Here is a 14,088-nt window from a genome sequence, read left to right as displayed (position 1 = left end):
TTATTTGCACAAATTACGTTTAAGTTTGCTCAAATAAGTTTTTAAGCTTTAAGAGCCAGGAATGCACGTTCACATGAATTTGAAGTAACCACCTGGAAAATTAACTGCAACCTAGAGCCAGCAGCTCTGTGTTTCATAACTGAAGTCTCTGGACACTTTCAAGGGAGGAAAGTATTACACAGACTAAAGTAAGAAGTTAAAACCAAAAATCTCTCTTTGCCCTACTCTCAACAGATCTCTGGGTCTGGGAGAAGCAGCTTCAGTTTGCATCCACGTACCTTTGGACGCACTCCTAGGAAACCACTGCAGTTTTCTGCTCCACAATGACATTCGGTCCGACCATTGCCAAGGCAATCCAAATTATAATTAAATGTTAACTCCATTCCTAAAATGAAAAGAAAAACAGTTCACCCACACATACGTCGAGGAAGACAGGCTTGTGACAATGACATTTTATTAGCACTTCTCTCTTTATAGTCTGTGGGAATTAGCAGCAGTATGTTTCAGAAGGGCAAGCTTGCAATAGTGCACTGATTTAAAAATTTTTCAAAGTAGCAAATTCTACTCAGTTCAGGCTTAACTAGCAGGTGTTACGCTATCATACAGACTGGGTTAAAATGACAATTTGGGTAAAAGCACCTAACAGAGAAACCCACTACCAACCAGACAGGTACTGGTGAAGGGATCAATACTGTACGTGTTCACACAACACAGAATTAACATTGTACTTAGTGGCAAACTCTGTATTCAGCTTTAACAGAAACAGTTTGAGGCTGAAAGCTACTAACTATATGATCCCTGCTAAAACTAGAACTCAAATAGTTGTCTCCACCCTGACAAGTGACAGAAGTTCCCACAAACATCACTTGTATTAAGTAGCTTCAGAGAGAAGCTGGGTAAGTTAGGAATTTTGCCATGGTAAGAGAAGCCCATACCCACAAAACAGTGCCATCTTTTTACCTGCAGGGATATCACAAAGAGCAAACAGTCCAACTCTAATGTCACCATTCACTGTCCATTTCTGTGTTTCACAGTTTGGATTACAACTATGGTTCATAAAGCGAGAGTAATTCCCCTTTGGACCAGCGTCTATTATCCGATCCTTCAAATAAAAAAGAGACACATCTTAGGTATCATAGATCAAACTTAGCACTTCGAAACAAACAGATGTTTCCTGCTGACATGTGACTAGCTGTGGCTAATGCAGGAAAAAAATATGTCCACTTTAAATTAATGAAAATAGGGAACTTTTCCCTACAGGGTTAGTCTTAAGCAGAAGCGTTTGAAAACTTGTGGTTACGGAAGTGAAATAGGCACAGAACGAATAACCTAAGATACAGGTCTCATCTCTTTACCCATTCTATTCAAGAAAAAGAGAGATGTTATCCTCCTACCAGCACCCAAGTGCCAGCTGGAAATAAGCTGACGTTGCTATGAACTCCTAGCGGTTGTCTACATCCCACTCTACGTCTTTGCAGAGCTCTTCAGAGACATTATGAACAGGCCACACATTCATTTTTCCACTCCACACAAAACTAACACCACTAAATCAAAATTGATGCAAATTAAAGCCATAAATTATGCACTTTACAAACAGAAGACTTGGAAACCTTTTGCCTGAACTGAATCTCATGAGCTTTGCTTCTCACATGTATAGAAATTGAGCTGTGCACATCAAACACGGAGTGAGGATTCCTCCCTCACTTTGCATTCAGCTGCAAACAATTTACATTGAATGAAGATATATTTACCTTTGTAACAGTTAACATATAAAAATTGGTCATGCTGTTTTCATGAGCACGTTTAATCCGCAATCTGCACTCTTCTTCATCAATTAGCTCACCAACATATTCGTTCACAAATTCACCCTGAAAAATAAAAATAAGAAATCCATGCTTATTGCATCTTACTAAGACAAAAGATCTCTTGAGTGGATTATCCTAAACACCTACGTACAATAGCTAAAGAACACACTGCTTAATGGCAAAAGAATCAATTTAGAATCTCTTTGCTTTCCTGATGCGAGAGAACAAACACAGACTCTTTCCTCCTAGAGGTACGATACGGTCACCTCTTCCCCTCCACCAATAGAATTCAAATTCACAGTCACCTGAAGCTAACTTCTGCTCTGTGAGTAAAGATCAAGGTTATGACACTTCCGTCAAAACAGCTAAACAGATTTCACCCTTAATGCTGCACCTACAGAAGTCTCAAGCCTTTTTAATACAAAACTTTTACTGGAGAGGGCTGAAATTTTAATACGCATTTGCTTAAGGTGCACCAAGTTGCAGTGTTTTCACATAAAACCACACTGATGGCTATCACAGCCTTTGCTTGTTGTAATTCTACCTTTTTAATGTTCCGTTTTGTCCTGAGACCCCATCCACGTCGATCCGTTTTTATGATTTCAGCATCAGGGTAGAGCCTTTTGGTGAAGCACTGGTTCTGACATCGCTCCCCCGCTGGGCACACCTGGGGGTGACACTCGTACTGGAGCATCCTGTTCAGACACTCGGACTCCAGGCCACACGGGTTCTCATCAGACGGCTTGCAGTTACAGCGAGGGATTTCCGACAGATCGGCTACCTGAATCTGAACCTTCCCTATCACCTTGTTGGACTGTGCAACAAAGGGAAAAGAAAGAATAAAAGATGAGGACAATGTACAAAGATTCAGAACAACTTCACTCGAAGCCCGTCATCAGCTGATGTGAGAAGGCTCTACAGGTCTTCAGTAGGCTAAGCAGTCTGTATTCATATTAACATTTAGTTAAGTACACTAAGTTTTAATAGCCAGGATGTATCTAAGATGGATGAGACCAGCAAAGTTCTGCCTTAGGTAAAGTTGATCTTACTCTCTTTTGCTGATCCTCTGCTAAAACAATGTTTTATGGTACCAGAAGACAGAACAAAAGGTTCTTGAAAAGAAAAGCAAACTGATTTATTTGAATTTTGCTATCCCGGAATTGTTGCGAACACTGGCTGTTTAAATACATGGTGTGCTCATACAGAGGAGAAAAAGGAAAAGAAAGAAGCCAACTCACTTTAATGTGTTTATAAGGTGGAGGTTTCCTTGAATTCCTTTCAATTTCTAATGCTTCTTTACTCTCTCTTTGTGCTTTCAGCTCCTGGAAGCGCTTTGCTGCTTCTTCAAGTGCTGTGCAAGGGAGTTGAAAATAGAAAGCAATTAGCACCAGCTGCTGCTAATCCAATACGTACATGTATTTACATTTTTTGTTTTTTAAAGCTAGGAATAGAAGTCTATAAACAAAACACAAGCTAAAATGAGTTATTACAGTACATCATGAATCTATTTCATCATACTTTTCGGCAGTACTGAGATGTTGAACAATGATCCCATGCAGCAGAGCCCAAGCACCATCTTAACATTTCCCAGTTTGTGGAAGAAGTGAACTTGCCCACAACAATACACAATGAGTAGGCACTTAAAGATATCTTTATCTGCGGTCAAGGAATCTGCATAATGTTTGCAATTTTATGTGAACACAGAACACTAGGCATAAAATATTCCCATGCAGGTTAAGTGGTGATGGAGACACAAACACGTGGAATTTTTGTCATAAACCACTATAAACTTTGTTTGATTTTACCTTTCTTGAAGGTCTTGTTAATACTAGTTTGCCCCTCAGCAAAGCTTTTATCTCCTTCAACATAAGGGAAAACTCTGCCCTGGTGTACCCAATAGTAGTCATGTGAACCAAAGAAAAATACTGGGAAGTCCCCGATATCATGTTTGAGGCCCTGTATGTTGAGAGGCACAGACCTGGGATTGCAGATCTCTGCTGGCCACCACCTGGAAGCAGAAAAAAAGCAACATGTAAGTTCTGTGAGCCACAGCCTCAGCTGCTGCATGTGCTGAGCTTGACTGAGAAATAAAAGACAGTTTTCCTTTCTCAAAGAAACGAACTCCTCCCTTACGCAATCGAGGCTCCTTCTGGAATTAAATGGGAAGTGCCACACAAAACACAAGCAGCCCTTGGCTCTCAGTGTTTTTATTCCTTATTTTGGAAAAGCCTCGTGAGAACACGGCACAAGAGTGGATTTCTAAGATCACCTACAGATGCTCGTATTCCTGCAGGTGACCCACAGCAAACACGAGCTAGGACATGGTGGCTCTCTAGGACAGCCCCTGGTTTTCCATAGAGCTGTGCCATCCTACAGAGCCAGCGTGAGTGCAATCAAGTGTCCATCAGTGCCTGGAAAAAGCAGGAGAATTCAATTGGAAAGGCAACACCAACGTCTGACACAAAGGAAACAAAGCACCGCATTTCTAGTTCTTGCTTGCTGGGACTGAGCTGCTTTGAGTTATCTTCCTGGAATTCTACAGTACGTTAAAAACATCTCAAGTATTAAAAACCAAAAAAGTAGCGAACTTGCCTGTAATTTCCAAGCTTGACCCAAACAATCTGCTTGTAACGTAGCTTCTTGCCAGCTTTACAGTCATTGCAATTCCAGCATCCTTCGGGCATTTCTATGTTGAGACACTCAGGGTGAAAGGAAGCTGGGCACGACTCACAGCACAGCAGTTTCCCACCTTAAACAAAGAAACCCTGCTTGGTTTATAGAAGTAAGGATTTGCTTCCCCCTGCGCATAGCAATCAATATCAGTTTTAAGTCAGACATTCTACACCTTGGTTTGTTTCACAGCAAAAATACGGCAAAGGAAGGGATCAAGCCAAAATTACAATGCTGGATTAAAAAAAGACTGCAGTGCACTTTTCCAATGTGCAAGTTGTGCCTCTTAACTGCATCAACAATCTACTAAAAAGCAAATCGTATTTTTTCAACACGAGCAGCGTTGGCAGTAGATGCAATATTCCCAAATGAAGCACTACCTAGGAAAGCAGTGCTGTTAGCTGTAATTTCTTTGGGGATGACCAAACCTTTAATCATGACAAATAACCAAATTTTAAGAAACACTTTTTAAGTCAACATTGTTATGACTGAATCCCTTAGCAATCAGTTAGTGTGCACAAAAACCAAAACCCACAGCCTATAGGTTGATCAATACTTTTCTGTAGTAACAGCATTATAAAAGGGTTCTAATGATCAATACGTGATCAATGTGTTTATTTCACGAAAAAAAAAAATTTACCTCTGTCAGCAATGTGAATTCAGCTATATAATGAAGAATGAGACACTCAGGTTGTCCCCATCCCAGAAGTTTCCTCTGTGCACAAAGGAAAGCTTTGTGCAGGTGGCTGCAGTTTACACTTACTTGGACAAAAGTTGCTCTGGCTGGCTTATGTCCTGGTGGGTGTATTAAATGTGGAGAACCACATCGCAGCTCTAAGCCACCCTCAGCAAACAAAGCCACTCGTACAGTAAGACTTGTTAAAATATACATGCTGTAATATTTTATACCATATATATATTCAAATATATATATATATATATATATATCAAGGTACGTGAATTAAAGGGCAAGAACAACAACAAAAAATCATCAAAATTTTGGGTGCCAGACTGAAAATCCAGGAGATATTTGAGGCGATTGAAAGCAGTTTTCAATCACAGTATCAAAAGAAATGGGAATGATAACTTTCACGCATGTATCAGAAAATCTTGTCCACCTATAGACTTTCAAATACGTCATTGCATTAATTGATAGCTGAATGTTGCAATAAGCATTCCACAAATCATTTACACAACCAATACTGTATTTCCTCTGCTAAAGTCTGTAAATCCAACCACGTGGATTTTCCAGAGTTCCCCAAACCCACAGTAAAATTTTAACTTTTAAATAAGTTTTTGCAGTTGTTATTTCAGAGGAAATACAGACCCAGTGTCAATTACCGAAGCATCATCCAACATGGTAAAATGCCAAGAGATGCGAAAATCAAAACAAAATCAAACATAAAACTTTCAGTGCTAAGCAAGAAACAAAACTGCTCTCGGGATGCATTAGTTAGATATTGCTCAAGCTAAGCAGAGGGCTCAAAATAATTTTTGTTTTCAGGACTTACAGAAACTACTGAAAGCCACCGGCATTGAAAATAACCTAACTTTGGAATGGTTAAGGGGGCACCGTTTCTGAACGCTCTTGGGAAATCAAATTTCTGTGAAGAATAAAACGTTACACCTGAGCATTTCACAGAGCCCACCGTTATCTCCCCACGAGGAATATCCTGAGATGCTCCGGCACCACCGCACCGCCGTGACGCGGGGCCTCCGTTCCCTCCTGGGCAGCGGGGCTTTCTTCTCGGGACGCAGCCCCCCTCCCTCCAGATCCAGCACCTCCTGCCCCGAGCAGCATCGGCCACGGGAGGAGAGGAAGGAGCTCGGGCTGTCCCCGAGGAACGGGAGCAGAACGCGATGCCCACGGACTGCAGCAGACACAGGCAAAGCCTCACACCGCCTTCCCCCTCCAGCCTGCTCTGGACCGGCAGCACCCACCAGTGTCCCACCTGGAAAATCTGCTGTTCCTCTGGGCTTGGCCTCAGCTACCTGTAAGATCTGACCCAGACACCCCTCTTCTGGTCCTAAAACCAATTTAAGGAGCCGTTGCCTTTCCATCACTGAGGTACTGAGCTCTATCTGCCACCTCTCCCTGTGCTGTGCAAACGCTCCCTGACGCTGGAGTAGCCAGGTACTGAACGACTTCGCCTCTTTCAAGGAGAATTTGGTGACAGCAATTATTTTAAGCCCTTTTATAATTAAAAAAAAAAAAAAAATTGCCAACAACATGAACACGCTCACAATAATCAATGAGTGAAGTTTACTGAAAAGCAGTAAGTGATGCTGGACAAGCACACATTCCTCGTTCGATTTAAAGGTAAAGAAATAATAGGAAAAGCAAAAGTAAATTAAAGAGAAAGAAACTATTTTGGTTACCTTTCTCACATTTCTTTTTGGAAGCTGACGAAGGAGGAGGAATCATAGGTAATTTCATCAACTCAGCACGATTTGATTCATTCAGTAGGTAGTGGGACTTATAGGCATATGAACTGAACAGGGGGTCTGAATGATCCTGCACTACCAGCCCTATACGAAACAAACAGAAAGAGATGAGTTGCAATGAAACTACCCATGATTCCGTAAAGGAGAAAATAAAATAAACCAAATGAACACCTATAATGCATATATGTGCGAATGAAAAAAAGAGAAAATGAAGAAAAAGAAAGAGTCTGGCAAAGTTTCTTCACTAAGAAAGAGGTTATGTGTCGGAGAGACTAAATTCAGTTGTAACTGGGAAATCCTACAATGAATAAGCTGCTTCTAGGTGGAATTTCAATAGTGCTTTTACTCTTAATTTGTGCATTTACAGGAAAGCACAAGAAAAGCAACCAATTTTAATCCTGTCCAAACCACCCTCCCTCCCCAGTGGAAAAAAGCGAGCGGATTTGAGACGTTGGGTGATGACAGCCATGGCTCAGAGGTAATGCTGGGGGTACAGGCTGCAAGAACAGACGTATCCGTGGCCCCGCACAGTGCAGAGCCCACATCCCTCTCACTAGAAGTCCAAGATCTTACCTATGGAAGTGTTTTGCCTTCATAATTGCATTAGAGAGATGTACCTAGGGGTCAGCGATTCTGCAAGGCACCAGGGGCAAAGGAGCGGATGGAAGCAGTGCCCTACGCCCGCTGCGCTGAGCAGAGCTGCACCAGCCCGGCCACATCAGCTCCCAAATCAGACACCCGGGAGCAGCTAAGCACTCGGTTCTGCTGTACGTTTGCCTTTCCTTCCAGTGGTGTGTGCTCGTTTTTCTCCACCTGTCTCCGCTAAGAAGAGTTCTTCCACATTGCTCTGAGTCAGGCAGCGGAGGTCAGAGAGCCCCAGCTGCAGATCAGAAGCACGTGGCCAGAAATTCCTGGGGACAGCATCACAGCTGAGACCCAAAGAAGCAGGAAGACGAGCTACCAAGACAGCCACAAATTCTTTCCCCTGGGACAGGGGCACAAAGCTGAGTGCTGCAAAGAAGCTTTTGAACTGGGGTGCCTACAAAACCTCACGTAAGCACCAGTCTACCTGAAACGCACGTCCTCAAAAGAGTTCATGAACAAGAAGGATCTACACGTGAAGTTATGTGGGCTGTAAAGTCATAAGGAAGATATTTTCCAGAAAGTATCTCACGAAAAGCAAGTTTTAATATTCTGTAGATAATCTGCTATTGCACTTTCTCACACCAGTAATGTTTTGCATCCAAACACAAAGTCTCTCCTTCCTACCATCAACTAAAACTAAGGAACCGTTCTCACATCGAGATGCCCCAATATTTCTAAAGCATCCATGTCCCCAGTTCCCTCTGGGCAGGTGCTCTCAGTGCTGTCCTCACCTGATGCCCCTCACGCTGCCCACACACGACAGGACAGGGCTCAATTCAGCCCCCCGGGCACTTTGCTAACCATAAACCTTGCCCAACCTTTTTGGTGAAGCTCCCTGGCTCCTGACCCCAGCTATGCCTGCTAGAAACAAACCCCACTAAAATTTCCTGGAACAAGTGCATGGCCAGACGCAGGGCTCAGCCAGCAGCAGCGTTTGTAGTGTTTGAAGTTCTCCTCAGCTTCAGTGAATGCAAGGATGGGAAATTCCATCTGCTGGGGTTGAGGTCACTTATATTGCCAGGAGAAAGTACAGAGTGCTGTAATTTCATCTCTATACCTGAAGCTAATGTCTAACAGAATTATTAAAACAACGTCAAAAAAAAACAAAAGTAACTCCCGACCATCATCTTCTGCACTTCACTCACTTTTAAATGGGCCCTACCCAAGAGAAGTACAAGGCCTCTCTTATTTTCTGCCTTTACAGCAGAATGCATAGCCAAAGCACGGAGTGAGATTAACCCTCATATGCACCTAAAACAAGCTCGTGCAGATTTCTAATCTGAGCAGGCTCTTCTACAACATTCAGATCTTCTGCCGGCTTCAGTCACCTGCAGGAGCTGGCCACAGGGCGAATGAAATGCAACTTCAAAGAGACTGAACAGCTTTACATCACATAGCGTACTGAGTCACAGCAACTGGCTTGGGATTGTTCAGACTGGGCATTTGTACATATTAAATAAAATTCATCTTAAAACATACATAACACTACCTAAAAACATAAAAGACACACGCAATGTCATATTTGCTCATGTGAATTTAAGCAATGCCAATGTGACTCAGAGCACGTGTGTCTTGTTTTGGGTGCCCAAGATATGTTTGACTAAGTCCACAAGAGGGAAAATACTGAACCACGTAAACACCTTTCTACACATTCTGAGGAACTTCTCTAAGACTCATTCTAAAACTTACTGTTCCTCTTTGAATTTCTGGCTATCGTTTCTCTGGAAAAAAATACACTTTTATTGAAGATTTTTTTTTAAACTTGATCCTTTGTGATGGCTCCTAAATTACTTGGAAATGAGGAAAGGGGAAGAAAAGAGAGAGGTGGAAAAGAAAAGACTCTGGCACCATCCTTCCCTTCCCATTCAGAGATCTTTAATTGCTACTCTGCTCCTGCAAAGTCAAGACAATCTTTCCCATACTAAACCAACGACTCAACGAACACATTCAAAAACAAGTGGATCCAGGATTTCTGTCACATTTCCTTTTCCTTATTAGTAACCTTCAAAGCTATGTTGGATATATTCTTTTCAACAAACTTTTGAAATACTGTATAAGATATGTATTATTATTATGCAAACTCCTAATATCGACAGTTTGATTCCTCTGAGAAAATAACGATGTTTTTGTGTTGTGTGACTAATTGGTGCAGCGAAACCTTTCAACCTGCTGTCTGGCACAAGTCAGGTGACTGGAGAGCCCTAAGAATAACAAGTGGGAAGAAAGGAAAAAAGGAAGAAAGAAAGTAAAAGGAAAAAAAGAAAAGTTTGGCACATGGAAAATCCTACCATGAAACTTGTTTGCATGGTATTGTAAATGTTTTCCTTTTGAAGTTCTCAGATGTGATGGTAGTTAAAAATTAAAATGAATTTTTCTAGCTCACGAGTAAATCCTGCTTTCTAGGCTTACTTTAAATGGTTTTAAGTTTGTGAGGTGTGAAGGAATCCCCTTCTGCTTAACAGACTGAGTAACACCACCACATTCATTCTCAGGTTGCAATGGCAGAACTGGGGGCTCAGCAGCCGCTTTTCCTACTGGCAACACAAGCACGCCTTCCGACTAGCTATAGCTGGGTATTTCTGAATATTGAATATTAAGGCCAAAAATAGCACACGGAAAGCTTAATGAGAACTGCTGACTAATCCAAAAATCCCAGGAAGCATTAAAATCCCTCAGAGCCCTAAGAGATGTTTTTCTTTAATGAAATACATTATTTTTATCACTACGCTGCACAAGTGACAATAGAAGAACTATAAAACAGGGGGAAAAAAAATCAAGTGTGCTCACCTCTTGCACAAACGAAACAAAAGCCTACATTTACAGCTGATGAGGAGTGATTCCTTTTGGAATGGTTACTACAGATGAGAATGTGGGATGACACAAACAAGCTTCCTGCAGCAATACAGCCATCTCCTGAGTGATAGGCAATGGGACATCTGAAACATCTCACCATGCGACCTGTTCAATATAAATGCAGAAAAATGCACCGTGTCACCCTGGAGTCAGGATATGGCAGAAGACACCATAGACAGATGCAGGACTGATTTTTATTCCAGAGCGCTAGATCAGAGAGACATTTACATCTTTGCAAAGGTTCACAAAAGTTAACTCAACTTTCACTTCAAAGCTCTGTTAAGAAAAAAAAGGTGGTTTAATCATTCCAGAGGCAACTTTTTTTTGTTAACATCTTTTGGTTCATTTCTAAAAATGAAACCCTCGTTCCTTGCTGCATGCTGCATTACCGAGAGCAGAGTTACACTCATTGTTTTGTGATGACGTGTTTGAGTTTCCTCCTCCTGTCCAGAACCAGCTCTGTTCTCACCTTTGCTTGCTTTATGGATATCCTTATCCACTGAGCAGGCCGTACAGCAATGCTGCGGGCAACGAAATCCTCGCGACTCAAAGAGAGCAGTGGCAAACTTGCGAACACAGGCCTCGTGGTAAAATTTACCACACGTGTTGACAGAACAGCGCTTCACGTCTTTGCCAGGAAGCTTGCACGAGAAGCACGTATGTTCTCCTTGTAAGAGAAGAAAAAGAAGCTTGAATGTAACTGCCAATACCCGGGGACACAGATGCTGCTAAAAAAAAATCTGAAGTGAACAGAGCTACATCACTGAGACACGTAGGCTCCCCCCGTAAAACGGGTCAGTCAGTCACAATAATTCACAGTAACCACTTCATTGCTGTCAACCCAAAATTGCTTTATGCTGAGTGTACCCTCAATGGTTTGTTACTTTTTCTCTTATCAAGCACTTGCTAAGTGGAACATGAGGATCTGGCCTCAGAAGTTGAAAAGTAACAGAACAGCACAAATGCACTTGTAAAACCTGTAATCTTTCTATCTCAGCTCGGCCTGACCATGCTCTGGCACCTCAGCAGAGCAGGAAATCCTTCCCCGTTTCCTGGGCGTGCGAGCACACTCACCATTCTTACACTCCGTGCAGAAAAACTTCTCCTCCGGCATCGCCTTCAGGCCCAGACACTCCATGTGAAAGACGCTGCAGCACTCGCCCTCGCAGGACACCAGAGACTCGCCAGAGCTTTCACAGATCTTAAAACAAGCAGACAGCCAGTCAGAGAACAATGGGTACCTGATGTACTGAAACACGACTGACTACGAGATGTTGGAAGAACAGAAATGGGCTGAAAGCTCTTCAGAGCTACAGTAAGCCAGAACTGCCCCACGTCCCACAGCAGACCTGACAAAACCTACGAGCTGGAGGCAATCCCAGCAGTTCCTGTTAGCAGGTACAGGTTAGATATCACACCTGAGCTTTCCAGCATGTAGCAGAGCTTATGAATTATTTCCATAGCACAGAGTCCTAAAAGCCTCGATATTCTGAGATGTCTAATTATGAGGCATGAGGAAAACAAACCAGCCTGATATATCATAAATTTACAATCGCAAATGAACAGAAACTATCGATACGTCTTTAGCATTCATCTCTTCACAGTACCATCATTTACCTGACAAACAGTGTCTTTTTTATTTGTTCCAGTTCCCCTCCTGGATAAGCTAGAGTCTACCGACTGCACATCAGAAGCATCAGCATCGGCAGTCGCTGATGGGCTGTCTGAGCGTTTTCCAAAACTACCCTACAAAGAGGAAAAATCCAAGACACTCAAACAAGACACTTCCAAAGGACAATCACATTGTGAAAAAAATAATTGCATCAACACTGATTAAAAAATCATTCGATATGCCAAGAGATACAACCATCCTTGGAAGATGCTGGACTTCACTGCAATGCTACAAGAACTGCTGCCTTCTTGACATAAAACTTCTACCTATACAAGCAAAAAAAAAGTTGTCTATTTTACTCTTTCCAGACACCTCTTAGTTTCACACCAAGCAGCATTCCCAAATTCCCAAGGAATCTAATAGCTTTTCAAAGGGCAAAATGAGTCACTGACCTAAACCAAGGTTTTGTCAAAGTATAAACATTTGTTAAAAAAAAAAAAAAAAGTATCTTATTTACATCGATATAATGTGAGGGGTTAGAAATAAGATCACAAGTTATTTCTCAGACAATACAAATTACAAGATTTGTAGGAAATACAGCATTCATGTATTTAGTAACAGACAACTGAGGAGTCTATTATACTCATCAATTAAAAACCAGGTATCCGTGAGCAACAATTTGCCTTTACCTGTAAATCATTAAGTCCTCTTGAGTCAGAGTCAGATGTATCTCTGTAAGCTGAGCTAGTCAGTTCTACGTCAGTTGAGGCACGACTCCTCTTCTTTAATGGTTTACAAGAATCTGAAATCTCGCTGGCACCTTAACACAACACACTGAAATTAGTCTTCATGTACATTCTTTTTTTTTTTTTTTTTTGCTTGAAATTAGTAAAGGAACAACAAAGATGAGACAGCCTGAAACTGGACCTTGTTTGCTAGCCTTAATTTTCAGTTTGCAACTTACATATTTAATTCTCTATTAAAAGCTAATTTAGTAACTGAAAATAACCTCAGAAAGTCCTTCTGACAAATTCTGAATATGCTGACATAGTAGAGGAAACTACGAAATTGTCTATAACAGAGGATAAGCTGTTAGGAGATTTCATCATCCCTATTTAAAATACATCTGGTCAAAGATATCATCTTATATTTTACTATGTACTTACAGCATACGAACAACACAGGCTATTCCTCCAACTAGCAGTGCAAAAAACCCCAAAACAAAACCAAAAAAAAAAACCACCTTCATCACCAGAAAGTTTCAAGACCTCTGTAGCTCACACAGAATGAAAACCACTGCTGATGGGGCAGAGCCAGAAACTTTCAACACGGTTTGCTTTGGTGTGCAACTCACCTTTCTGCAATCCTGTCTTCACTGCTGTCAGTGGAACCATTTCAACCTGTTTGAATAGGAAAATCCAGAGTTAAAAACAGACGAATTTTTTCCCCTAGTATTAAAAAGAAAGCATTAACGTTTAAGTGATTAGCATCAGATGTAGTCTGTCATCCCCTTCTTAGCGCGAGCCTTCTTGCCGTGCTGGGGTTTATCCTAGCTGCCTACGCTGGGTGCCACGGGCCAGGGCAGCCACACGGTCACTACAAGGTCCTTCCCCATCGCTCCCTTTGGGCATGAAGATGACAGGAAAACTTTAGCCGTGTCCAGCAGGCAGGAGCGGGGTTCAGCTGGGCAGCCAACCCTGACGCCTTTGTGAAACCCCACACCTGTGTGAGCACAAGTTTACCTGAACAGGCATGACACTCGGGTTAGAGACACTTAATGCATCGCTATTTTAAGGCACATCCACCAAGCATGCACTCTCCAGCTCCTGGGAACACAGACTGGTTCTGTATAGAGTGCTGCAAGGCCGCGGGGATGGAGGCAGGGGCTTGGCGCAGCGCGTTGCAGGGCTCTATACAGCTGGAAACTCAATGCCAGGACACACTTAAGCAGACAAGCTTACAGTCTTGCAAAAGCACTTCAAGTCCTCGATCCTACAGCAGAAGGGCAAGTTTAGGAACTGTTCTGCCAATGTACGTGTAAGGTGAGAATTTGGCGAA

At 42.1% G+C, this 14,088-nt stretch overlaps 1 protein-coding gene across 4 annotated transcripts in view; it reads right to left on the bottom strand.

The window, feature by feature from the left end:
* Positions 1-14,088, bottom strand: part of NSD3 (nuclear receptor binding SET domain protein 3) — a 37,435-nt gene that overhangs the window by 6,243 nt on the left and 17,104 nt on the right. For 2 of the 4 annotated variants that reach the window (XM_068662540.1, XM_068662541.1), the window contains 14 exons: positions 13,385-13,430; positions 12,720-12,850; positions 12,036-12,164; positions 11,493-11,619; positions 10,888-11,085; positions 10,353-10,523; positions 6,855-7,004; positions 4,398-4,554; positions 3,611-3,813; positions 3,044-3,156; positions 2,350-2,619; positions 1,752-1,868; positions 961-1,102; positions 279-385 (listed from right to left, as the gene is read on the bottom strand). In XM_068662540.1, the coding sequence (XP_068518641.1) occupies positions 279-385; positions 961-1,102; positions 1,752-1,868; positions 2,350-2,619; positions 3,044-3,156; positions 3,611-3,813; positions 4,398-4,554; positions 6,855-7,004; positions 10,353-10,523; positions 10,888-11,085; positions 11,493-11,619; positions 12,036-12,164; positions 12,720-12,850; positions 13,385-13,430 (2,061 nt within the window). Of the gene's footprint in view, positions 1-278; positions 386-960; positions 1,103-1,751; positions 1,869-2,349; positions 2,620-3,043; positions 3,157-3,610; positions 3,814-4,397; positions 4,555-6,854; positions 7,005-10,352; positions 10,524-10,887; positions 11,086-11,492; positions 11,620-12,035; positions 12,165-12,719; positions 12,851-13,384; positions 13,431-14,088 lie in introns of those variants that run through there. The other 2 variants (XM_068662542.1, XR_011090205.1) reach the window with 2 other exon arrangements.

Source organism: Anas acuta, chromosome 27 (genome assembly GCF_963932015.1).
Source record: "Anas acuta chromosome 27, bAnaAcu1.1, whole genome shotgun sequence".
NCBI lineage: Eukaryota > Metazoa > Chordata > Aves > Anseriformes > Anatidae > Anas > Anas acuta.
The sequence above is the reverse complement of the archived record's forward strand: the minus strand, read 5'-3'. Positions and strand labels throughout refer to the sequence as shown.